The sequence below is a fragment of the Adiantum capillus-veneris genome, chromosome 8 (assembly GCF_014529385.1).
Source record: "Adiantum capillus-veneris isolate H3 chromosome 8, ASM1452938v2, whole genome shotgun sequence".
Taxonomy (NCBI): domain Eukaryota; kingdom Viridiplantae; phylum Streptophyta; class Polypodiopsida; order Polypodiales; family Pteridaceae; genus Adiantum; species Adiantum capillus-veneris.
The window spans coordinates 27,518,934-27,546,336 of record NC_140938.1 but is presented as its reverse complement, the minus strand read 5'-3'; the positions used below and the strand labels follow the sequence as shown (position 1 = coordinate 27,546,336).

General features: G+C 43.8%; 1 protein-coding gene and 1 pseudogene across 1 annotated transcript in view; both read left to right on the top strand.

Annotated features, from left to right (window-relative positions):
• Positions 1–15,964: 15,964 nt before the first annotated feature.
• Positions 15,965–27,403, top strand: part of LOC147451845 (kinase family with ARM repeat domain-containing protein) — a 102,336-nt gene continuing 90,897 nt past the window's right edge. The window contains exon 1 of the mRNA XM_086517717.1: positions 15,965–16,718. Within this exon, the coding sequence (XP_086373843.1) occupies positions 16,233–16,718 (486 nt within the window). The 5' untranslated portion in view covers positions 15,965–16,232. The remainder of the gene's footprint in view (positions 16,719–27,403) is intronic.
• On the top strand, positions 24,576–27,040 carry LOC147451846 (uncharacterized; annotated as a pseudogene).

Genomic DNA, 27,403 nt, shown 5'->3' with positions numbered 1-27,403 from the left:
ATTTTTTTGAAGAAAACTCGCTTATGTTGGCAATCCAAATCAACATTCTCATACCCATTTGGGCTTACGAGTATCAAACTACCAGAGTTTGTAAGTTAATGAGAAAAACATTAAATGAGCCCAAGCTAGGAACAATAGTAAAAGGAAACTATTGGTAGCTTGTCTAGAAAAAACCCATAGATGTTACCGGCGCTGTCAGCGTTATGATATATAAGCTAACAAGCGAGATCCTTTGCAAGTGTAACAATCCCAAACATGGCATAAGGGAAGACAAAACCCCTTTACACTACGTAGTAGTATGTAGATATTTCCATGCATCTGATACAGAGTAAAACAGCCGCGACTCTAGGCCAGACAAACGACAGTATCAAGTATAAGATCCCCCCATTTTTCTCTGTCCAAATATTGCCACATCAAGCACGACTACATTGGTTGTGCATGGGTTACCAAAACATCCTCATCCAAAAAATGAATTGCAGGAGTTGTACAAGCTATCAAAAAATCCTTTTGTCATAAGAAACTAATTACCCTAAAATAACCCAAAAAAACCCAACAGTAATCAGCATGATTAATTCCAGCTATCATCATCAAAAAGTATGTACTGCAAGCCACAATTTTTTTCACCATCCATCTTTAATCAATTAATTCCAACATGTTTATACAGTCGCAGAAAAATATCAAAAAAATCATGTACAGCTAGTTGGTGACTGCGAGATATAGCAGAAAATAACCCAACTTTCATGAAGGAGAAACCATTAATGTATGTCATCAAGGTAATATTATCAAGGTGAGTACCAACCTGAGATGGTAGCTCAACAACCTCCATAGCTGCTTAGTATCAAAAAGCCTTCACATCTCTCCTTAAAATACACACGCAGAGAGAAAATACCCACACACTAAGTGAGGGGCCAGATCTCCCTCACCTTATATAGCACCTCCTGGCATGTTCAAGGTGAAGATGCCCCATGATCAAGTACTTAGTAGTTATTGCCTCCTAAGCGGCCTCTATGGCTATTCCTGCTTACATACGGGGAGTTGAGAGGAAGAGCAAGTGTAGGGGTTAGCATACACTTCTACGAGTTGTAGTGTAGTTAAGGGGGACAGAGAGAGCCAGTGGGCGTGAGGTTTAAGGTAATGAAAGCCACTACCTTTGCAAAAAAATCTCCTAAGGGGTGGGTTCCCATGGGATGTTTAGAAGGAGGAGGGTTACCCCCCATTTTTCTAAAGAAAACCACATCGACGACTAATTCGGTTTTCAACTTGAGAATGTTTGATCTATGTATGAAAGAAAAAATATGTTTTTTTTGTTCTATATATATAATCAAACTACTGTATAGGTATAAGTGTGTGTGTGTGTGTGTGTGTGTTTATAGCTAGATAAAACAATCGTAGCCAAGTACAGTGACAAAAAGTGTGTGTGTATGTGTGTGCGCGCGCGCGCACTCGTGCACCCTTACCTAGGCACCATAGTCAATGTTAAGGCAGTAGGCCCATTGAGTATGGGCCTCCGCCCTCACCAAGTTGATGAGAGTTACAAAGTCAGGTTTGAATCCTAAAGAGTTGCAACACTTCAAAAATCCATGAAGCAAGTGAAGCCAATCTTATCAAAACAGTATCCGCGATAATGTCTTTAGAGAAGAATGGTAGAAAGTACAGTGGATCTTTTAAGATCAAAGGTTACTCAAAGGTAGGTAGGCAATGCTCAATAGTTGCAAGCAAAAGGTGCAGTAGCACAACAAAACGAACCAATATCAACTAAAGGGAGACACCACCATAGCAAAAGTAGTCAGTACAGAAAAAGATCCTAAGAATATCAAGTATAACATTATCGATGAACATGAAGAAAAGCTCTCAAGCAAAGTAAAGCTAAATTTTTAGCTACATAAGAACCTCATGTCTTTTTGCACTTGGAAAAAATGTGGCCAACCACAGTGGAAGATGCTCTTGAATTCATTAGCATATTTGGAAACAAACGAGCAAAACTCTAGGGAATCATTTCCACCACCATTCAAATAAGTTCAAAGTCCCTCATAGCTTAATTTCATGTGATGAAAGTAAAAGCTATACCAGATGACATTATATCGGGAATGCCACTAGCCCAAGAGTTTCTAGAAACATAGAGTGCAAACAAGATGTAGTCTTCAAAGACAACAAAGGAGGAAGACTAGAACTGGTCACTCGCGAAAGACAGGACGAAGTTCTCAAGCACAATTAAAATGGAGACCGATGCCAAAGCAAAGCTTATTGAAGATGTTTCATCTCCAACCAAGAAAACTTCAAAAGAGCTTAAAGCAGATCAAGCAATAGCAAGTGCAGATCAAACAGAGTAAACAACAACCATGGAGGCTATTGAGTTGAGAATGTCATCAAAGACAGAAGCTAAGAAGATTGAGGTTGCAAACAACCAGGAAGCAATTGGAAGTCCAAAGATTTGTCAGACATTGCCAACAGAACAGGTGGCAGTCGTAGTGGAACACAAAGTCTCAAGTCACCTTCCATAGAGCCCAAGCTAGAGCTAGACAAGACTATGGCAAGAAAAGGACAAGGATCTTCAAAAGAACCACCAATGAGAATAGCTATAGTCCTCAATAGTGCAAATAGAGCAAGCGTCACATGCAATGCTCTATTGGATAAAGAATCAAAGTGCAATGTGGTTGCGGACAACATCCAAAGCATCCTAGAGATTACTCCATGCAAGCAAGATAATAGAGAAATCATGGGTAAGGCTACAAGTCACAAAGAAATGGTTGCTACACTTAGCATCCAAAAGCATGAAGATCAGGTAAAGCCTTCAAAGAAAATGCTTGCAGATGTCATCCTTGGACATCAGTGGTGAGACCAACACAAGGCCTACAGAGAAGACACAATGCTATTACTCTCTTTTCTAAGTGGTAACAGGCAACAACTACATGTACCATTAATGTTGGAATCAGAGTTGCAAATGTCACAAAAATCAAAGACAGATCTTGTAGACAAAGGTAAAGCTAAATTGGACCTTCCACCGACTAGTACAAAAGATGTGACATCATATGCCTCTATGTCAAAGAACCCGCATGGATCAGCTTCAAGCAAGTCAGGCTTTAGAAACACCAAGTCAGTTTGCTGACCCAAACAAAACCTCTAGGGAGCAACCTAGAAAAGCAAAGGTATATCAGCCCAAGTACTCAAGAAAGTAAAAGAAAGTCAAGCAAGTGTTTGTTCCAAGCATTCTAGAAAAAGTCAGTGACCCAATGTGGATTGAAGATAGAAGATCAACACAGAAACACAAACACATGTGATGGATATCATCACAATATAGTTTAAAAGAACATGAGTACTATAGAGGTGATAGAAAAGTATGGATACCAAAACCAAAGGTCAGGGAATCTAAAGTGAAATCAAGACCCTCCCATTAAACAAGGCCCACTAGGTATAAACCTCAAATAATATCCCAGGATACCTAAGAAGTGGTTAAACAACGGGACAACATCGAATGTTGCTAAAGTTTACCACAACCAACAAGAAGATACAAATCAGACATGGACTTCAAAGAATCTTCTTCTTGGACAAAGGTTCTACACAAGCTATATGAAGATTTGGCTATCAGTTAATCAAAGACCACATGTACTTACAGACAACATGCATGAAGATCTGAAGAGCTCAACAAGACCTTACGCCAAACAAAGTCATCAAGGAAGTTATGAAGGTAATGGAAGGATTTGGATTCCTAAGTCATCCAATGCTCCGAGTCAAAAGTTAGATGCCAATAGTCAACAAAGGCCTACAATAACCTCAAAGACTCCTTTCAATCGCCCTAACTGGAGATCCAAATGGATAATGGAGTCTTCATAGTCAAGGAAGGACAACCCACCAACACAGTTGCAGATTCAAAAATGATGAAACAAGTATGGCAAAAGAAACCTTCAATGACAACTTGGTCCTTCAATAATCCTCTTTTTGAGGATTCAAGCTTACTTTTACCAGATGAAATTTAGTAAGCACAACAATGTAAACAGTCAAGTTGCCAGGTGAAAGGATTGGCGCTTATGGCAAAAACGTAAACAAGCCATTCATGATGTGTTTAGAAAGTTAATTACAAGAGAGATCAGAGAGAGAAGTTGACACTAATACAATTGGAAAATCACGATATCAAACTAATATGCAAAGATGGATACAAAGTAGCTAATGATGGTAGTGAGTGAGTGGATGCAAAGTGTGTAACTTGGCTTCTTATATAGGTTAGAGGGAGAGAATTTTATGACCTAATCGGTGATGTAAAATGTGTAGTCTTCCAAAGTAGAGGGTGTTCTCAATTGTGGTGGTGTGGATGCATCACACACCCCAATAAGCATCCCCGTGTGTGATGTAGTAGCACCCAAATAGTACAAAGTTGTCTTCCTCAAAGAATTATCAATTAGGTGTAAGACCAAAGTCACAACATCCTCCCTAAAGAATTGTCAACTAGGTGTAGGGTCAAAGTGTGCACCTCCCCTAGACAATTGTAGCCAAGTAGGTGGTAGGTCAATACAAATGGGGCTTTGTCCAAAGGTGAAGTCCTTTTGCAAATATTCAAAGTGCTTTGTTGCCGATGTCGGCTGCAAATTGTCATCGTCGTTGATGCTCCTTCCCTTCAAATGAGTTGTCAGAATCAAAGTGGATGTCGATGTCGGCATGGCATACAAAATAGATTTTGTGCAAAAATGTGTGAGGATGGTCTTACCCAATGTTAGGCAATGTCTGATCCTTGTACAATTTTTGTTATCTTTGTGAAGCCAAACATGGTCGTGCTTTGTGTCCAATGCAAAGTTGAATGCAATTGCAAAGATAAATGTGTGCAAATATGTATGAAATGACTTGGTGCAAAATGCTAGGATGTGTGTGTAAATGGATAGCGTGGGGCTTCTTTGTCTTTATAATCTTGGAAGATTGGATCTAAGCATACATTTCTTTGTTTTGAGCCATGAGGAGATGAAACAGTAAGAGAAATCTCTTTGAAGACCATTCAAAAACTTTCAAAATCTTGACTTGATGCTGCTTATGGGAATGAACTCTTGGTGTGCAAAAGGTCTGCTGATAGAAGACTGCACGTGATAGCTATCCAAAATGAGGAGGTTGAGGAGATTAATACTGTGGCAGCTGCATGCGACACCATCCTATGGACCCGAAGGCCTTTACTGAATCCAATTGTAGTGGCTTTGGTGTTCGACTTGTGAGTATGCACGCGCACCATTGGATTGTCCACTTTCGAAGCCGAAGGGACTTTAAAGGTCTGCTGATAGAAGACTGCATGTGATAGCCTCGGGGGGTTCTCTATGTGTAAAACTACCATATCACGTGCGTTCAAGACATGTTTGTAAAACCCCTTATCTGTGAATTTTGTTAGGAATATAATGTACCATTTTCTTTTAAAATCGGTAAGTTTTTTTCAAATTTGAAAAAATAATGTCCTTCTGTATATATATTTCTATAAGTTTCAAGAACTTTAAATACCCTTCTGTTGAACTCACATGATAGGTTACATTTTTCTTAGGTGACCTCCCCAGGGTGATAGCCATCCAAAATGAGGAGGGTGAGGAGATTAATACCGTGGCAGCTGCATACGACACCATCCTATGGACCCGAAGGCCTTCAATGAATCCAATTGTATTGGCTTTGGCGTTCGACTTGTGAGTATGCACGTGCACCATGGGATTGGCCGCTTTCGAAGCCGAAGGGACTTTAAATTGTGGTCGATCGCAAGCGCTCGGGTCCGTCGTTGATGCGAGAACTTGCCCTTGTGGACTCGACCTGCTTCAAATCTTGGCTTGAATAGATTTTGGCGTCCTCTTGTGATCCCCTCCTCAAAATAGGAAAGGATTTTGAACCCACGACCCAACGCACACACTAAGAATAGATTCAAAGCTCCTATCCAACTTACCCCATGTAGGTACCTTGTGAAAACTACCAAAATTAGCCAATATGAACTTGGCATTGTGAAGTTGGACCTCGAGAGCTCATATCCACACCCAAAAATAGTGAATATTGGATGATGGAGTTGGGAGGGTTCTTGGTCTCAAAATGCAGAGTTTGATAGCTCTATGGAGATCTCTTGGTAAGCACTTGTTGCACACACTCACAATGCAACGAGTTGAAACACAAATAGAGGCTAATTATGAAGCAAAACTTGCACAAAATTTAATCACCAAAATGCAATGCAAAAGCAAATTAGATGATGAATAATGAAAGATGACTTAATGATGCTCCTAATATAGCATGCCCTCCTTTCTAAACACTTCTAGCAAGGGTAGTGGCTGGAGGTTCATCACTAAGAACATGCCCAATGACTAGAGTAATTAGCATAGAGGACAATGCTAACCTAAATGCTTATTTATGCATGGGAATTGATTCAATCTTGTGAGGGAGAGGAGAGCTCACAAGATCTAGTATAGAAAATGATGCCTAGTGAACCGTCCGCTGTGATACCACATGAAAGGATTGGCGCTTATGGTAAAAACGTAAACAAGCCATTCATGATGTGTTTAGAGAATTAATAGAAGAGAGATTAGAGAGAGAAGTTGACACTAATACAATTGACAAATCATGATATCAAACTAATATGCAAAGATGGATAAAAAATAGCTTATGATGGTAGTGAGTGTGTGGATGCAAAGTGTGTAGCTAGCTTCTTATATAGGTTGGAGGGAGAGAATTTTATGACCTAATTAGTGATTTCAAATGTGTGGGCTTCCAAAGTAGAGGGTGTTCTCCCTTGTGGTGGTGCGGATGTATCACACACCCCAACGCCAGAGTGCAAAAAACACTCTTTGGCAAAGTCATAGTCAAGCTGCTGAGCCACAAAATGAGCAAAGCATTAGTCCCAAAGCTTCAAGTCTTGATAAACTATGAGCTAAGAGTCACAATTATTAGACTTACACTCGAGCTGGAAGAGTTGAGCATATCTAAGTGGTGTCGCTCATGCTCCATGAGATGAGCATAAGAGTCGAAGTCTATTAACTTAATCATGGTGGAGTGACGTAGAGTCCAACACTCAAGCACAGTGCACAATAAAATAAGAGCACATATCCTCGACAACAAAAACCTTCTTAAAGGGGTTCCAGCTTGTAAATCTATGACATATGCTTTTATAGCTACACCTTCTTTCTGAAGAACCCCTCAAAAATCTAGAGTGCTTTTCTAAAGGGTTAAGAGGAGTGGCAACTAGGGCTTGAAGTGCCAAAGTACACTTAAAAATTTTACACTTAAAATTTGTTAGAATGGCTGATAATAGTAAAGAGAGTGAAATTACTGTTGATAGCTTTGATTTTGCTAATGAACAGGCTACTAATGATGCCCCTATGCTTGTTAATTACCTTGTTACTAGGCTTCAACAAGCCATGGGCAATCGATCCCTCCAAGGTGAAGTGCAACGGCAACTATGTACTCATGGGATTCTCCAAACTCCCCACCAAGAACAGAGAGTACCTAGGAAGCCGCCTTGTGAGACTTCCAAAAGAGGCCTCTCTCCGATAAGGAAGAAGAAGAGGATCTGTATGAAGGGCTCAAAAATCTACTACCTGACTTCTCAAAGAAGAACTCAAGTTTCAATGGTAAAGCCCCCACTGAAAGAACGAGAAAGAAGTGAGTCTCCTGCCACCTCGACGGAGATGGCTCCACGAAGACGGCGGGAAAAACTCTCTCCAACACCCCCTTTAACGGAGAAGACCATCGCACACTTCTCTACACCATAATTCAAAGAGGGACGAGAGAAAACAAGAGAAGAAAAAGGCGAGAAATAGGTCACCCTCTTCTCCATCTTCTTCATCCTCTTCCTCTTTTGAATAAAGTGATGGTGTAGACACGGAGGAACAAGGGAAGAAAAAGGCGAGAAAGAGGTCACCCTCCTCTCCATCCTCCTCATACTCTTCCTCTTCTAAAGAAAGTGATGGCGCAGCTCTTGAACCACCTAAAAGAATAGGCCATAGGAAATCCTATGGCGCATGGAAGAGGTCGTCCAAGCTCAGAAAGTCAAATAGGGAGGAAAGAACATCTCTTTCCTTACCTATGATGGCACCTTTGGTGCTACGGACAAAGTATTTGCCTTCATCCAACAATTCGATGCGGCGTTTGGAGATGAGGGCTTCACGGAGTCCTTTAAGCTATGCCATGTAGTTATGCATTTTCAAAAGTCCACCAGGCAATGGTGGTCTAGCCTACGAGCAAATGGTGAAGCTCCACAAACATGGAAAGCTTTAAGAGCTTCCATCATAAAGCAGTTTTTGGCTACCAATGCCAAAGACAAAGTACTCACTGAATGGCGAAGCTTGAATCTCCCTCCCTATGAATCTATCCACAAATATGTAGACAAGTTTTGGGATTTACATCTCAAAGCCACTGTCTTCAAAAAGATGGATTTTGCAGAGCAAAAACAACAATTTTGTGCGGGTTTAACTGAAGATATGGCGGAGTATGTCAACTCCCAAAGACCACACACCATATCTTTGGTCCTACACCATAACATGGTGGCTTCACAAATCTATTTTCAGCAAGGGGCTAAGAGAAATCTTAAGCCCACGGAGAACAAGGACCATAATAACAAGCCTAAGGGGGAGGACCATGTCCAAAAGTCTCCCAAAGGCAACGCCAGCAACAACAAAACTAAGGAGAAGGGAGTTTATAAAGGCAAAAATAAACTCTCTCCTGAGGAGCTAGAGCGTTATCGTAAAGATAACCGTTGTTTCAAGTGCGGGGAGAAAGGGCATGCTTATCATGCTTGTCCCCACAAGAATACACGAAATGAGCCTCTTAGAGCTACCTTGGTCAAAATCCAAGAAGACGATGCTCACCACAAAGGATCTCCTCTATGCCATGCTTGGGGAAAGGTAAGATATCATAATGCTTTTATTTTCTTTGACCCTAGTTCTACTCACAATTTCATATCCACAGAGTTGGCCACTAAGCTAGGCATTCAAGCCTATGAGATGGGAGATGTCCTACCTGCTGATGGTGCTTTCAAGGGGGGAGAAGCCTCAGTCACTCCCTTAATTGGGAAATTGAGGCTCCATGTCCAAAGCTATGTGGACAAGGAGGACTTCTTTATCTCTCTTCTCAAGCACGAGGATGTAATCCTAGGGGCACCATGGTTTGATCACATGGCTGCCAATGTTAAATTCCATGAAAGGAAAATCTACTTTAGGTTTGGGAAAAAAGATATGTACATAGATGCTAAGGAGTTGGGTAACACCATACCCATTGTACATAAGCAAGCTTTCAATAAGTCAATAAAGAGCTCTATTTCCATGTACATGATTTTTGTTAAAGATTCTCAAAATGAACCTAATGCTTTAGCAAAAGAAAATATAAATAATCACAAGGAACTAGAGTTATCCAATTTTCTCAAGGGATTTCAAGATGTTTTTATTTACGACATCCCTTGTGAACTACCTCCTAAACGAGGCAATGATGACCATGCAATTGAACTTCTTTCAGGAATTTCATCGCCTAATAAACCTCCTTATAGAGTTTCTCAAGCTCAACAAGAGGAGATTATGCGGCAATGCATGAGTTAGTTGAGAAGGGCATGGTTAGGCCTAGCTCATCTCCATTTTGTTCACCCGTGTTATTAGTGCAAAAGAAAGACGGCACATATCGTATGTGTGTCAACTATAGAGCACTAAATAGGATCACTATCAAAAATAGGTTTCCCGTTCCATGTGTAGAAGACCTATTTGATAAGCTACAAGGGTCGACCTACTTTAGTAGGATTGACCTAAAAAGTGGCTACCATCAAATAAGGATAGTTGATCAGACATTGTAAAGACCGCATTTTGCACTATGTTTGGTCTTTATGAGTACATTGTCATGCCTTTTGGCTTGACCAATGCACTAGCCACATTTAACCGCTTGATGGAGAAGTTATTCAAGCCTCACCGAACCTTTACTAGAGTGTTCTTTGATGATATAATCATCTACTCTAACTCACTAGATGAACACAAGCAACACCTCCAGGTAATATTTCAAGTTTTACGAGAGAATAAACTTTATATTAATCGAAAGAAAAGTGAGTTTTTCTTACAAGAGATTCAGTATTTAGGTCACGTTATCTCTTAAGATGGCATCCAAATGGATCCATCAAAGCTAGAGGTAATAAAAGGATGGGTAATCCAAGAAATCTACATCAACTAAGAAGATTTATAGGTATGTGTGCATACTATAGATGCTTCATAGAAAATTTCTTACAAATCGTGGGACCATTAGATGACCTAACAAAGAAAAACGTTAGGTATATGGTCCACCAAGGAGAACAATGCTTTCGAAAATCTTATCTCTCAACCTGTGCATACACTTACGGATCTCTCAAAGCCATTTGAGGTACAATGCGACACTTGTGGTGATTGCCTTGGAGCTGTTTTGCTCCAAGAAGGGCACACTATAGCCTACGAAAGTTGAAGGCTCGACCCTGTTGAGCAAGCTCTAGGAATATATGAGAAGGAACTCTTAGCGGTTCTACATGCTCTAGACTGGTGGAAGCACTATTTACTGGGGACTCCTTTCATTCTGCGGACGGATCACCAAAGCCTTAAGTACTTCATGACGCAAACCAAGCTCTCCGACAAACAAATGAGGTGGGAAAATTTCCTTTTCATATTGCTCACATTGCTGGCAAGCATAATCAAGTAGCCGATGCACTCTCAAGACGACCAAGAGTGAATGCGGTATCCATAACAACTCACAATGATCTATCTTCTATGATAGATGAGTATGCTATTGACCCCGATTTTAGAGATGTGATTTCAGCCCTTGCACCAGGGAAGAAAGAAGAACCAATTACCCTACAAGATGGTTATCTTCTCTATGGTAATAGACTATGTGTTACTAACTGACTACGTGAGAAAGTAATATATGAATCTTATGCTCCTCCTTATGCGAGGCATAGAGGGATCCAGTCTACCCTAAAAGGGATAGAAACATATTTCTATTGGCGTGCCATGATAGCAAACATACAAGAGTACGTTTCAAAATGTGTGGTATGCCAAAAGACAAAGTTTGATAGAGGGAAGCAACCTGGATTGCTTCAACCATTGCCAATCCCTAATTCACCATGGGAGAGCATATCCATGGATTTTATCTTTGGATTGCCTAAGTCTATCCATGGAATATGGGATCATGGACGTTAGTAGACAGGTTCAATAAACAAGCTCATTTTATACCTGTCAAAAAGACTATCAAATCCCATCGAATGGCAACACTCTTCATATCACAAATCTTCAAGTACCATGGCTTGCCAATGTCCATAGTGTCGGATAGAGATCCTAGAATGAACATTAATTTTTGGAAGGGTCTCTTTGAGAATTTAGGGACAATGCTAAACTTCTCTTTGGCCTATCACCCACAAACGGATGGCCAAAGTGAAATAGCTAACCTAACAATTCTTGATCTACTAAAAGCCTATGTAACGGAAGTAGATCAAAGGTCCCAATGGGAGAAGTACTTACCGTTGGTGGAGTATGCCTACAATAACATTGTACATACCTTCACCGGAAAAGCACCTTTCAAGGTAATTGAGGGAAGATCCAATAGTCCCCTGCTACTTAAGGTACACGGGAAGATCTTTGCTGCAGATGAGTATAGCCGAGACCTACAAGAATCTTTCAAAAGATTAAGGATGCTATCTCTATCTCACATTAAAGGCAAAAAGCTGCTGCTAATAAGCACAGAAGAGCTCAAGCCTTTAAACAATATGATTGGGTCTTGCTTAAATTTCCCAAGGCTTGATTAAGGCACACAATGGGCAAGAATCCTATGGAACACCAAAAGTACTATGCTAAGTTAGCAAAAAGGTACTATGGTCCCTTCCAAATTCTTAGACCAATCAATGAGATGGCCTATCAACTCAAGTTGCCCAGTCATTGGCTCATACACAATGCTTTCCATGTGAGCCTATTAAAGCCTTACAAAGGAGAGCCACCTTAAGAACCAACTATTGAAGACCCACCGGAGATCGAGGACCAAGAAGAGGCACTACAGTCCGAGTCCATTTTCCAACATGAAGACAAGGTATTGAGAGGCGGTAAATTATCCAACGGTGTCTTATTAAGTTTAAGAACTATCCTTTTGAAGATGCTAGACTTATGCAAGGCATACAATTAAAGGATAACCTAACCTGTCAATGCTTACAATGCTTCCCTAGAGTAAGCAAATGTAAAACTGTTTAAATGAACAAAGTTTTTGTCTTATAAGACTCTCTTTTTCTTTATTGTGCACAAATGTTAAGAAGTATGCATGCTTAGGGTCAAGTTTGTAGAGACGACGTCTCCCAAACACCAAGTAGAGCTTGTCACTCTACTATGGAAGATTGATAGGACTAATGCGCAGACATGCTTGCGGCAGCTTAGGCTGTCAAGTGCCAAATGAATTAGTCATCCATTCTAGAACGGCATCGTAGGGTAAAATAGGGATTCTCTACCCGCTAGAAAAAGGACTAATGACTAGGCTTTATCGTCTCTACCTCATAGTCGAGGACGACTATGATTTCAAGAGAGTGGTAATATCATAATGACTAATATCTAATTCGCCTAAATGATTTTCTCATATTAAACCGATCATTTAATATGGGGAAGTACCAAGGGAGAAAAAGCTAGAATATTGGTAAGGCTAACAGACTGGTCTCAGTAGGGATCCAAAGGAGGGAAAATAGGGATCCAAAGAGGGACCATCTGCAAAAGAGCAATGTGCATCAATGGACTTCAAAGACCCTAAGGTTCAGCCCATTAAGACTTCCAAAAAGCTTAGGCTCCAAAATGAAATGAAATGCTCAATGGTCAAGCCTGACGAAAATTTGGATGCTTGTGGGAAGACTCAAAAGTCTTCCCACATCCCTATCAAGGAGGGGGCGAGCCATTTTTGTAGGGGATGAGAGAGAAACACACACACACACACACACACACACACACACACACTCTTCCAAGCTCCCTTTACAAAGGGCATAGTGGACACATGTCAGGTTCCTAGCCCAGTTGCCCCCAAGGTGCATTCAAATCCTATTGGATGGCTATAGAGGTGGACCAATGAGAATTAGGCTAGAGTAAATTTAGTTTAATTCATTTAAAAACACTTGATAAAAGAACCAATAGAAATTAAGCTCTCTAGAAGACTATTGGAAAGTCTACCAAGGGGTCCAATGAGCATTCAACAGCCCAATGGCTTGCCTGATTCCTATTGGCCAGAAGACGAAGAGGTCCAATGAGAGTTTAATTGAATTATTTAAATACCTAAAGCTCTCACAAAACGGGAAAAGTGGAACACATGTCACAAGACTAGCAATTATCCTTCTAATTTATGATTGGCTAAGCTTTACACGGGCCAATGGGATGCCAACATGAGCAATTAGCAAGAGGGGTCGACCAAGAGAGAGAGGGGCTGATTTTTGCAAGGCATTATCACACTCACACACTCACACAACTCATGTGTGGAGCAAAGAACTCTCTCTCCTTCTCCAAGCTTTTGAGAATGGAGGCCTACACCAACAACTCTTGGCTTTGTGATGCAAATCCAACCAAGAGCCAAGCTTCAATGCATGCTCATCTCCTCTACCATGCTAATTACTAAACTATGCTAAGATATTAAGAGTGATTATGTGAGGAGAAATACTTCTTTCTCGTAAAAATACTTCTTCTTCCTCTAGATCTACTCTCATACCCCGCTAGCTCTCACCATCTTCGAAGGTGTGTGAGGTCTTGGGTCTGAGACCGTGAGGGAATTGTTGTTGTGTTTTTCAAGTGTAAGCTTGGTGCTTGAAGCTTCCATCTTCATTGCACCAGCAAGTTATTGAAGGAACACAAAGTATTGTATTGTAAAATGTCTCCCTTGATGGGGGAAACCTATAATACAAAGCCTTTTGGAGGGGAGACCAGCTCCATGTAAATCCACTCCTCAACTGTTGTCAATAGCTTAATTTCTCTCTCTTTTTGAAGTATTGTTCATGCCTATCTAACTAGGTTTTATGCTTTTGTTGCTCTCTCCATCCAAGCACTCTTGCTATGCTCATTAGGAATCTATTCTTAATGAAATACTCACTATGTCTATGTTATTTTCCGCTACACACAAGTTACTAGATCATTAAATTTTACAATTTTATCATGAGATTTGTGAATTCAAGCCCCCCCCCCCCCCCCCCCCCCCCCCCCCCCCTTCTCTCTCTCCATCAAACCCTCAGGCGGGCTCTCTCTATCTCTCTGACTTTGTTGTGCACGCCTTGGTGTCAATTTGCATTCGTTGAAGAACAAGCCATAGTGCCTGCACTAGGAGATAAGGGGCACGATGTGAAGGGGGAGCCATGGCATGGTGGTCATGTGTAGTGAGTCAGCTTGTGGTAAGGAGGCAGATGTTCATGGGAGGAGGGCATGCGAGAGAGGAAAGGGCGAAGGTCGAGGTGGGGGGGGGACGCGCATGTGTAGGTGCGGGGTGTTTAGGTGGGAGTTGAAGATTCCCACTAGTCTTCATGCTCGCCTCGAGGGTTTGAATAGGGGGTGGTGGTCACGACTGAGACTGCCAGAGTGGGGCTAGAGGCTGCATCTCTCGGCAAGGGGACAAGCAAGCCCAATTTAGTTTGCAAAGGGGGAACAATAGAAGCAGGTTGTCGACGGGGATTTTAAGTCGGGGGGAGTGGGGATATTCATGCAACATCTCATTAAGAAACTGAATATCTTTATTAGTATGCCAAAATGTTAGTTCAATGTTGAAAAATCGAGAAAAGGCAAATCAGAGTTTATTATATGCCAATTTTTAAATCGAACGCAAAGTGGAAGTTCTCTCTCTCTTTCCACGTGCCGAGTTCCAGACTGTCTCTGTCTCTCTCTCGCAACTTCCACAGCCTGCCGACCGACGGATCTCTCTCTCGGAGCCTCTTGTAGAGGCGGTGGGGGGCTCACAAGCTTTTAAGCCATGGAGGAGGGACTTTGTTTCTCTCTCCCCCATAGTGACTAGCCTCTGTCGAGAGTGCGCATGGCAACCAAGGTCTCTCTCTCTCTCTCTCTCTCTCTCTCTCTCTCTCTGTATCTCTCCGACAGAGTGGTAAGGTGAGGAGGGTTGAGGGAGGAGGCAAGCGCAAGGGGGCAACCTGGAGCGATGTGTGTGCAAAGCTCTCTCTCTCTCTCTCTCTCTCTCTCTCTCTCTCTCTCTCTTTGCGGAGGGTCGGTCTCTCCATGGAAAGGAGGGGGGGAATATCCTGGGGCTATCTTGGTAGTTAGTAGAATTTATAGTTAGTAGTGTGAGTAAAGTAACATCTATACTATTATATAAGGGGGAGGGATCCCCCCCCCCCCCCCCCCCCCCCCCCCCCCCCAACACGATGATCCGGCCTGTTTGCCCTGCAAAACCAATGAAGAGAGAGAGAGAGAGAGAGAGAGAGAGAGAGAGAGAGAGAGAGAGAGAGAGAGAGAGGAGACCCTGGGGACTATCTAACACGGGCATTGAGGTGCCGACAAGATCTACGACGCTCGATGCTCTCGCCATAGATCCCATGTCCCCATGCCCGTGTCATATAGTCCTGAGGGGAGGAGACCACTGGCCACACTAGTTGTGCTTAAAGCCATTATGAGACTAATATGATGGTGAATATGGTGATCAAATGCTCGTTCCTTAGGCCCCTGTCACACTGGGGCGCCTGTCCTTTGTGAGCTGGATGGCCTTGACCACCATGCCCCTATGTGAGAGCAGTCCCGTTTACAGCAGTCGGTGGAAATCTTGTCACACTGAGCGCATGTTATAAAGTCGAAAAGCTGCTCCGCGTCCAATCAAATTGCAAGAACACTGCGTGTGCTGAAGTTGGGCGGGCAAGGGAGGCCGGCACACTCCTGAGGAAACTGTGCCGCTGAGGTGGACAGCCAGCTAAGCTGCGAAAAAAGGGCCAGCGACCCAGTGTGAGAGGGTGATGCGTCGGCACAGCTGCTGATTGGTGCATTCAACGAAAAGTGTGGTCTCCCTGCCCCAATGTGACACGGGCCTTACTAGAGGTGCATGTAAGCTTAAGGGCTCAACAGCAGCATGGTTCAACAATCTATACGACCTCTCCGACGGTCTCCGTCGTGAGGGGGTGCCGACTGTGACGAACGCATAGACATCAAGTGTTCTCTCTCTCTCTCTCTCTCTCTCTCTCTCTCTCTCTCTCTACAGATACACACGCGCGCGCGCGCGTGCGCATTTCAGAGCCGATCTGGGTGGCAAGTTCTATTTCAATAGTTTCGCACAGATCGCCCGTGCACGTGAATGTGCTGAGCATGTCTCTCAATATGAAGAGCCTTACGCAGGCATTGGCCAAAACTGCAGCTGTGATCGAGCAAACAGTGCAAAACACCGTTCAAGAAGTCACAGGCCCCAAAGCTCTTCAAGATTACGAGCTTCACGAGCAGGTGGCTTCGGGTGGTCACGGTCTTGCTTGGAAGCTGTATGCTGCCAAGCATCGCAACAAATCTGTGGCCCATAACCAAGACGTGTGTGTTTGGGTTCTAGACAAGAAGGACTTAACAGAATCCAGGCAGAGAATTGGGCTTTCCAAAGCTGCTGAGGACGCCTTTCTTGATGTCATTAGAGCAGATGCCATGCAGCTTGTTAAGTTGAGGCATCCTGGTGTCATTCATGTTGTGCAAGGCCTCGAGGAGAACAAAGCTGCCATGACCCTTGTCACGGAACCCATTTTTGCATCCATTGCCAATGTTTATGGCAATGCTGACATTGCCATATATTCCAAAACTCGCAAGGGCTTGGTATGTATTTTTAAAGCTACCTATAACACATTGTTTAAAACATGGTGTATTTCTTCCTATGTTTCCAGTAAAGAGGTTGCTGTTTCACTTTTGGATGTTAGAAACTTGAAGTCTGTGTGCATGCAAATTTGTTGTAGGCTTTGTGCATTACAAGTACCAAGGGAAATGAGGGAAAAGAAGTGAAGGATGCATGAACAGTAGAGCTTGCTGTGAGTCTGATGAGTAATTATAGCTCATTTCCTTCAGAACTTGATTGGAAAAAGTGCCAATATTTTCTTGTGAACATCTCAATGTCCAATAAGCCATTACAACACTGATTAGTTTATTTGCTTACACATTTGTGATATTCTTCTACTCAAGTTTAACCACCCATTTCTTAAGATACCGGAATCAGATGATAGCAGACCCTGCCTGTTGGAAATTCAAATCCTGAACAATGTGCATCAAGCGGGGGTCCATCTTAGGGTCCGTTCAAACAGCACATGTCATGGATACCTTCCAACACCCCTTGAGTTCCCTTCGGTTCACACTCGTACACAGCACACTTTACCCAAAAATGCAAGTCCAGCAACGAATCAACAAAGAGCTCTCTCTTAGCTCATTGGCTGCAAAGAGCGTGGGATCCTGCGATCAAGGCTTGCCCGGATTCGATGCTGAAAAGTGCACTGACGCTGTGCATGTGCGAGGGGGGAGGCTGCCCACGGAGGTGGTGGGTCTGGAGAACGTTTTACAAATTTCGAGCCAGTAAAATTGTGCCAATTAAGTGGAATGCACTTGCACTTCCTCTTTGTCCAAGCAGTGCCTTGAAAAGCTTTCTCCAAGAAGGCATCTAAGTAGGCAAGCTCCCTTTGTTGCACTTTCAGATTGTTCATATAGAGGGAAAATGTGGTTACTGATGCATCGAGCCACAAGTAGCAGCAGTTACCACTCTTTTTCAACGTGAGTTTGAGGATGAGGGAGCAGTATGCCACATGTCCAGATTTTTGTAGTGTGTTTGATCAATTGCTAAATGGAGAGACAGTCTCTGAATCTGTTAGGTGCAGCGGAATGATTGTTTGCGGTTTGCTCAAGATGAGTGCTCCGAACTGTGCTCAAGGGTTCCTTTTAGTTCTTATGGAAGGGAGAGCCTTCCGTTCTTAATGGAAAGTGCTATGATCACAAACAAAGTGAATGGACACTGTGCGTGCACGTGTATGAGACTAAGAGATAGAGAGAGAAGAGAGATACGACACCAGAGACGTTGTAAAACCCTCCTCCGAAGGCCCCACTCTCGTCGGCGAGAGTGGTCTACTTATGACTGCACAATTTGGTACAAATGGTATGCATGAGACTGATGCAAGTCTAGGCTATGTCGGCGATGACGAAAGTCAACCTAAGGGCTGAAATCTGCAATCTTTCTACTGCTGTCCAAAATCGCTATGGGCTGAAATCTGCTAATCTTCTATCTGCTGAATTCTAACTCTATGTCGGTGACGATGTCGATGACGAGCTGAAAACGCAGATGCTGACGACGATGCGACGACGACGAGCTGAAAACGCAGATGCTGAAATCTGTGTTTTCCGGGCTGAAACTGTAAACCTTGCGGAAACTGACCGTGCGGTGAGGAATTGCTGCGGGAAGGTGAGATTTGCGAGGTTCAGGACTTGGTCGCAGACTTGATCTGCGACGTCTGACTGCTGAAAACTGAAAACGCTGATCCTAGGGCTGATTCTGTCGTGATAGATCTGCGAAACGCTGAGGTTGCTAACGCTGGCTGATTTGCAGTGGTCTGATCCAAAAACGCTAGGCTGTTGCTTGGGAGCAAAATCGCTAGGTCACTTGGGGGGTTCTGCGGGGTTCTGCTGAGAAGGTGTCTGTTGAGCATATGCTCCTGCTGCCTCTTCTGCCATTTAGTGCTAACTTGGGTTTGCTTATATATTAACTTAGCAAAATTGCCCTACCTACTTTTGTTGGGAAGTCACATAAAAATAATAAGTGAAAATACCAAAAATAGGGAAAATAGGCTAAATGCACTGGAAAATTCTCCTAACTGATTCTAATGGATTCTGATGATCATGCTGTGTGCAACCACAGGATATGCATCTACACTCAGTGATTGGGCATGCACGAATAGACTCACAAAAGTGCCAGATCACTGCTAATCTAGACTGACTGGACTGGCTGAACCCTGATCATGCTGTAGCTTGTCCACGGACACATAGGGTTGGATGTGTCACGTGACAGAATCTCCTCTAAAGAAAGGCTTTTTGATGAAGCGACAAATTTATGTATCACAAAGGGATTGAGACAAAAGTTTTTTGGGGTGCTTTAGGCACCCGACAGTGACTAAAACAGGAAATTAGAGCATGCTGAAATTGACCTGCAGCTCATCGGAAAGCTTCTAAAATGCAAGGGAAATCGACCTAGACGTGTACTTTTGACCTACAAGGGTTTTGGCACCGTTATGCTATCAAAATTGGGTCGAAAACCTCCTTGACAGGATTGGACAGTTTGGTGAGAGTTCGGTGAAAGTATCCGAGTCACTTATTTGCAATTGAATAAAGAAATACAGAAAGGGGTGCCAGTCTTTGGGGCCTACAAGGTGTCGTCTACTTGGGAGCGCTCTAGCTACCAAGTCGTGAATTGTTTTGAAGTGGTGAATTCCAGTTTTAGAGGTTCAATTGTGAAGTTACTTTGTGTCGTATAGTACATGGAAAGCTAGACGAATTATGTACGGATGAAAGCTTAAGTTTACCACCCTTTCGTAAGGCTACATGCCGGTTTCATGGTTTGGTTGTTGGGACCGCATCACTTTTTCCTCAAGAATTGAGCCTTGGTCTGTTTTGGGGGAAGATACAAAGTACATGTACTTGGAATTCCACTATGGCTGACAGGACGGATGACACTAGAGAAGAGGGTTCCTCTTCACAACATGCTATTCCTACAGTGCACGACGTTGATGAAAGTTCACGGCCACCAATGCCTGTACCTTTTATTGATGTGAATGCACCACAAACTCAAGAGATAATGACTGGGTGACCAGATGAGGACATGTTTAGGACACCCTTGGTACCTGCTGAGAATGTATCTATCCGGTTGATGCAGAATCCAAGGTTTATGGACTTTATGCAAGCTTCACCATTGTGACCATAGTCACCACCTGAAACGGAAACGGAAAAACCAGTGTTTCGGAGTTTCGTCCGAGGCAGAAACGGTTGAGAAACGACACTTTTTTTTTTCAATTTGTAAACAATGTATTTCATAAAACAAGTAGCCTAGGAGGGGCCATAGGTGTATTCACAATTGAAAAATGAGAAGGTCTAATTCAAAAGTTTCAAACTTAATGCTCAAACACATACAATAAAGGGAAAAATTGCATTTAACACTTGGTTTTGCAAAGCTTAAATTGCAAAGCCTAGAATGTATTGTGGGAGATTAAGGAAGTGTATTTACCAAAGTAGGTGCACAATTCCCATACTTCTCCCACTAATGACACAGGCTGGAGCTGTGTGTCTCGAAGTTTTGCAGTGGCTCGACCAAAATGACTGCTTTGATTCCGAAAGGCCAGCAAATCATCTTCTATTCTTCTTGCCATCTGTACATCACCGTGCATGTACTTTGCCACATACTCTTGAGATCCCTTGTCTAGCTCATCTGGCAAAAATTGGTCTTCACTACCCCAAATTGCACCTAAAGAAAAATGACTTTGTGAAACGCCGTTTTTGCCGGTCCGAAACGGTGGGGAAACTTTGTTCCCGTTTCCCCCCTGCGAAACGCTGTTTGTGTGACTATGATTGTGACAACAGGCAAGGCAACGTTCTCATCCAGTGGAGCCCGTTGAGGCTCGGGGCATTCGCATGTTGCGGAGTCACTAGAGGCAAACTTTTTCTATCCATGAACAGGTGGCTAGGACGCCAATTCCGGAGGCTATACAAGTTCAGCCAGCCACCTTTGAGCATCCAAATGTTGGTTCTAAATGGACAAGGAACTTCTTCCAGGCTATACATTAGGTATTTCCTCCACCTGCGGTACATCATGGGTATTTTGGAGGTGGATCTACTTTTCAAAGCATGGCTGGTTATGCGCATGGAAATCAACAGTATATGCTAGGAACAGTGTTTGGGGGTATGCAAGGCGTGATGCCAAACCCCATGTATGGTAATATCGGCTTACAGCCAGGGTTTCAGAGTACTCACGGCCAGTTTGGGGGGGCACAAGGCAATTTTGGTATGGCTGGTTTTTCAAACCAGCAAGCAAATATGGCACCAGGAAGCTAGAATGCTAATGGCCAAGGAGCATAGATGATCCCCAACCACTGTGCCCATGTTGCAAACACTTCCTTGTGACAATTTGAGAGTGCTTGACAAAGCCGATACCATACAAAGAAGGTGGTGCAACTGTGAAGTTTCACACTGTCAATGGTTTTGAAGACAAGACGATGGCTCTTACCTTCCTCCAACAGTTTGATATTGCTTATGCAAGGGGAATTTTATAGAGGCTTCGAAGGTTTGGAAAGCTTCCAAAATTCTTAAAAGGAAATGCGTGTTCATGGTGGACGACTTTATTGATGCAAGGACAGGCACCCGCCACATGGGTTTACTTCAAACAGATGTTTGCATTTGCATGGCTGTCAAATGAGTTTGAAGTTGATGTTATGACAGATTGGCATCAACTCAATGCGGCTACTTGCAAAAACTTAGAGGAGTACAATGGGAAGTTTTGTAAACGCTGCTTTTAGTAACTTCCTACAGATTTGTGCCATTGACAGAGCATCTATAAAAGTACCGTTGTGGGCTGCCTAAAGGGCTCAAGAATTACTGTACAAAGAACAGAGTGGTAACCCTTACTGTACTAACGGAGGTTGCTAGCATGGTCATGCCTTGTTGAAAGGAGAAGACTCTGGATTCCAGGGCAATGTGAAAGGGGGTCCGTCAAAGAAAAATTCAGCTAAGAAGCCAGGAAAAGCAAAGAAAGCTAAAGACTCAGGCGAGACTTATGGAGGACAGGCTAAAAAACTGAAAAAGCCATGGAGAGCATGGGGTAAAGTCAGGGATCAAACAATGCTTATTTTCTTTGATCAGGCAATCTGATTAGTAAAGAATTGGCTAGGCTCAGTTAGAATCATTTAGGCCCCTTGGTAGGACTTTATAAGTTGGTGATGTTAAGAGCTCATATTCCTGTTTGGTGGTAGCACCTGTATCTCCCAGTAGCAGATTAGGGAGTGAGGGTTGTTTTGTGGTTGTGCCCGGCTAGTGTGACGTTGTTCTCTCATCTCGGGTCATGTCTAGCCATGTTTAGCTCGGGTTTTGGCTTGGTTCCATGTTCTCCAGTTGTCCTGCATGCTGGGAATAGCATTCCCCAGCCCTCGCATATTTCCCCCCCCGAGCCTATGTGCATCCAGGGTGCCCTCTTCACACCTATTCCCTATTTTCCATGGTCGTGGGACTGGGAGCTTGGGCCAGGCAGCTTCATGGAGAGCTATATAGGAAGTTAGGGGGGATCACCTCATTTTAGTGCATACCAGCCACAGTCAGGGGCGCCCTCCCTTGGGCACCCCAAGGGGTAGCCCTTTGAGGTCAGGCATTCGGTGGGTAGAGGGGAGGCAGCTATCGTTTTTGGGCAGCCCCCACATCTGCGTTTTGGCTCTTCTCCACAGGTGTGCCTTGTTCATGTGTTTGGCATTGCATGTGTTCTAGATCGGAGTCGAGGTACCCACCGGATCACGAGCCAGGTCTTGTCCTCATTGCATCTTCCGCTGCCACCTTTGATAGGTGGGTACTAGGAATTAAACCAAATGGGGCAAACTGGACACATGGCAGTAGGAGAGCAACGTGCAGGCCACCACACCACTGTCAAAGGTGCAACAAAAAAGGGTGAATCTGGTGATGAACTTGTGTGCAACCACAAACAAACCTCCTCTCCGGACTGGGCAGCCAATAGATCTCGGATCTATCGCTATTGATCTCCATGTACTCAAGCTCCTAGCGCGAATCACTCACCGTACAGGCACGAGAACAATCTGCAAGCAATGAGAGTAGGGAGCGCTAGCAAGAGGGAGGAGGATTGCAAGGCAAAAGAGAGAGAGAGAGAGAGAGAGAGAGAGAGAGAGAGAGAGAGAGAGAGAGAGAGAGAGAGAGAGAGAGAGAGAGAGAGAGAGAGAGAGACCAAACGTTGGATCTCTGCACTACACAACATGCCAAAAGTACAAGGGAAAGGGAGAGGGGGGGGTGCATATATAGGCAATTTGTGACAAATTGCTGACGTGTCAAGCCACTGAAGAACGGAGCCGACTTATAGAGAATGCTGATGATGTGGCAGATTTGTATGGATTTCTGCGTTTTAAGTTGACTGTTGACGTAGCAAAGCTGTACGGATTTTCGTAAAACACGCTGGCAGCTTTCTGGGTACAGAAATATGTTCAGAGGGCTCAATCTCTGGCATGCTTCAATATGAAGGTGCAGAGGGTGGAGTACCGGCATTGTACTGAGTTCAAGTAATATAAAGAAATACCGAAAGGGGCGCTAAGGTTTGCGGCCAATACTCTCTTGGAGGGAACTTCGCCACTCCCCATGTCGTCTCTCTCTCTTTCAATTCAAATGTTATTGAAGTGCTTAAAGTTGTTCTGTTTGTTCTTTTTTGTTGTTCTGTTTGTTCTTTTCTGTTGGCACGTGGTGCCTGTCTTGTGACATTGGTATCAGTGCATCAGGCGTGTGCTTTTCTGAAAGCATACCGGTCCTACAAAAGAGAAGACAGAGGAAACCGGCGCTTCCAAAGGCTATTGGAATTTTAATTGAAGAATCTTCGTGCTCCGACCCTGGACTTATTAGCCACTCAATCCTAACTTCATCACGCATCGGGCGCGCTCTCGTCTTAATTGCTCCGTTTGACAGTGCATAGGCCATAAAGATCACTTGCAAAGAAGGATCAAGGATTTTTTTTTTCTTTTTTAAAGCCGCTGTTTTTCTCAAAGGCAATGCCATACATGGTGGATGTTTATAGCTACCAAGCCGCACACTCCAAGGACTTGGCAAGCTTTCAAGAAAATTTTTGCCCGAAGTTATATGGCTTTTGACATCTTTCTTCGGAGGGTAGCTTCTGGCAGAGTTGGGTATCCTGAAATGCTTGCCACGGAAACCCTTGCAGATTACGACTTGAAATTTCTCGACATCTCTCAACACGTGTCTCTTCACGAGTTGATAACCTTGGAGCATAGAAACAAGGGACGGGGGGACGCGGCCCTTTTATGCGGGGACGAGACGGGGGACGTCGAGACGGAGACCCGTTTTTGGGATGTGGGGATGTCCCTCACAGGGGACGGGTCCCGGGACGCGGGCCCCCGGTGACCAACTCTGATGAGACGCGGGCAGGGGGCGGGCTGCAGCCATTCAAAGTTCAAACAGTTTTTAAGCGTCCACTTTTTGGGGAGGTTTTCAAATTTCAAAAGCACCCTTTTGGGGGGAATTTCAAATTTCAAAATCCCACTTTTGGGGGGCCTTTCAAATTTCAAATTCAAAGTTGAAACCCCCATTTTGGGGGAAGCTCTTTCTACTTAAGAGCACCCACTTCCAAGCCTCAAGGCTCATAGCCTCATAGTATCTACTATCATACCCAAGCCTCAAGGCTCAAGGCCACTTCCTTGAAGACTTCAAGTTCCCATTGAAGTTCCTCTCTCTCTCTCTCTCTCTCTCTCTCTCTCTCTCTCCCCCCCCCATCAAGCTTTCTCCTACTCCTCTTTCCTTCTCTTCAACCCTTCTCTAATATCTATCATCAATGGCATCTTGGATCCCAAGCTTCTCTAAGCCCTCCTCCTCCTCCTTCCTCCGGCCCCGCCGCCGCTTCTCAACCCCCTTCCTCCGCTGACTTCACATGGACATGGTGGAATGAGGTGATTGCTCCCAAGTCCGGTGTTGGAGGTGGAAGCAAGCTGTGGAAGTGCCACCGTTGTGGCTACGAGCGCAATGGTTCCGTGAGGAAGTTGCGCGCCCACTTCCTTCACGAAAAAGGACATCAAGTTCAATTTTGCCCGCAAACCGGCTCGGAAAAGGAGAAGCAAAAGCTCCTAAACCTTGAGAAGACTCTTGCGGATATAAAAGAAGCCAAGAAGAATCGTACCAAGCGTCGCACGGTGAATCCGAGGGAGATGGCCACGGCGGCTTTCATCATAGCATCGGCATCCCCTTCTTCGGCATCATTTTGTGTATCAACCAGCACCGACGGTGACCGCCCACCTCCACTCTCTACCAACCCTTCATCGTCATCCGTCCCTCATTTTCGTCCACCCAAGCGGCAAGCAACTCTTGGAGATAGTTGGAAACCGGCCTTGAAAGAGGAGGTAGATGTCGCCGTAGCAAGATTTTTCTACCACGACCATATTGCTTTCAATGGAGCACGGTAAGCCCAGCTAAGCTTTAATCTTTAGTTTATACAATGTATATCACTCAAGTCTCATTTACACCTTTTTTTTTGACATAAAAGATCTCCATATTTTAAAGAAATGGCACAGAAGATCGGAGAGTTTGGACCCACATATGCCCCTCCCTCTTTGGAGAGCTTGCGCACCACTCTTCTTGACAGGGAGAAAATCATGGTGGAGGCGGCATGTGCATCCACAAGGGCTTCATGGAAGAAGAATGGGTTATCCCTCATTGTGGATGGGTGGAGTGATACCCGTCGCCGCTCCATTCATGGCGTGGTGGCATATTCTCGGGGGGAGATGTATTTCATTGACTCCCATGATGCATCGGGGACCAGAAAGAGTGCGCAAGTACTTGCATGGGAGTGGGCGCTTACCATTGAGAAGGTGGGAAAGCATGATGTCATTGCCATCGTCACTGATGGAGAGAATAGCAATTGTGCCTCCGGAGCCATCATTGAATCCCTTTATCCACAAACCACGGTCACATATTGCATGGCTCATTGCCTCAACAATCTTCTCAAAGATATAGGCGCCTTGGAATGGATTTCCCCCGTCATTGAGCATGCGAATTCAATGGTGATTTTTGTCAATAATCATCAAAAGGTAACCAAAAGGTAACCATTAAGTGTTAACCAATCTTATTTCAATTCGAATCTAATTTCAATATGGAAGGCCAATTCTCATTTTGAATGTTGAAACTTGATTTTTCTAAATAGGTGAGGGGTGAATTTTCACAGAGTACGGGCACGGGCCGACATGCCAGAATGGTGGGAGGAAGTAAAGACAATCTCCAAAATGGTGAAGCCTATCATTCACCTCTTGCGGGTGTTGGATTCCATGAAGCCTTGCATCGGCAAGATATATGAGGCCATGGACACCATGATTGACTCTCTTGAAAAACTTGTGACCGATCTCGATAGGTATTCACGTCGCACGAGTCACTTTTAAGTTTTCCCTATGCTTTACAAGTTTACTCGCTTGAGTTTTAACTTTGTTTTGAATCTTCATAACGTAGGTACGAGGAGATCCAAGAATTGTGTGTGTCAAGGTGGAATGCCTACCATTCTCCTCTTCATGCGGTCGCTTATGTAGTGGATCCATAATTCCAACAAGGGAACCAATGGAAGGACAAAGAGGTGATGAATGGTTGGCAAACCATCCTTGCGTGCCTTGTGCTCGACCCAAAGGAAAGGACCGAGATTCGGAGGCAAATCATTGTCTACAAGAATGGAAAGGGAGAAATTTGTCACATGTCCGATGCACAAGCATCTCGCTTTGAGATGGGGAGTGCTCTTTGGTGGGAGGAGTTTGGGGCGGGATTGGGCGGTTTACAGGATTTTGCTATTCGCATTCTTAGCCAAACATGCACTACGAGTTGCTTGGAGCAACTTTGGAGTGTGTATGCTCATGTAGCCTCAAAGAAGAGGAATCGTCTTGATGTACAGAGAGCCAATGATCTCATATATGTCTCATCAAATTTGAAGATGCTTTCCAAGTCAAATCAAAGTGATGATTTCGCGGAGTGGGCACTTGCTGAGGATGATCCTATCCCAGAGACACAGATAGATGCAGAGGTGCCAGAGGTAGAGATTGAGACAACAACACTTGAGGATGATTTTTTGGATCAAATGGACTATGCAGAGCCAATTGACATTCAATTGGCACCATGGGCCAACATGTAGAGTCTAGAGTCTAGACCTCTTAAGTCTCGAGTCTCGAGTCTTGATTCTTGACTTGAGTCCTTCCCTTTTTGACTCCCATTTATGCTAAACTCTACTTATCCACTCTTCACTTGTATATCATTATGTTTTGCCCCTTGGCGAGGATGATTGATGCTTGATCACCACACCAATTGTGTACTGCACGCCGCACGCCGCACGCCCTTTGTTATATTTTGGTGTTATGTAATATGAATGCAAAAACCACTTTTTCTTTGCAATCTTGTGCTCTGAAGTGTTCACTATTGTCTCAGTATTAAATTTGCAAAGAATTAGTGTTTTTTAAAGCGCATCCCCTGTCGCGTCTCCCGTCCCCTGTTTTGCCACGTCCCCGTACCCGGGACCCGCCACGTCCTCGAGACCCGTCCCCGTCTCCATGTGGTCCAGTGTCATTGCTATGTCTTCGGACTACCATCACCACCACAGGAACATTGCTTGTCGAGGCTCGTTTCGACTATTCAAGAGTTTATGGACTGTGCCGCGGACGGCTACAACCTTATGAAAGGAATCTAACCCTATTTGTTGGAGCAGGTCTAATAATGGAAAGCAAGTCGACTTTCGAGCTCGACTG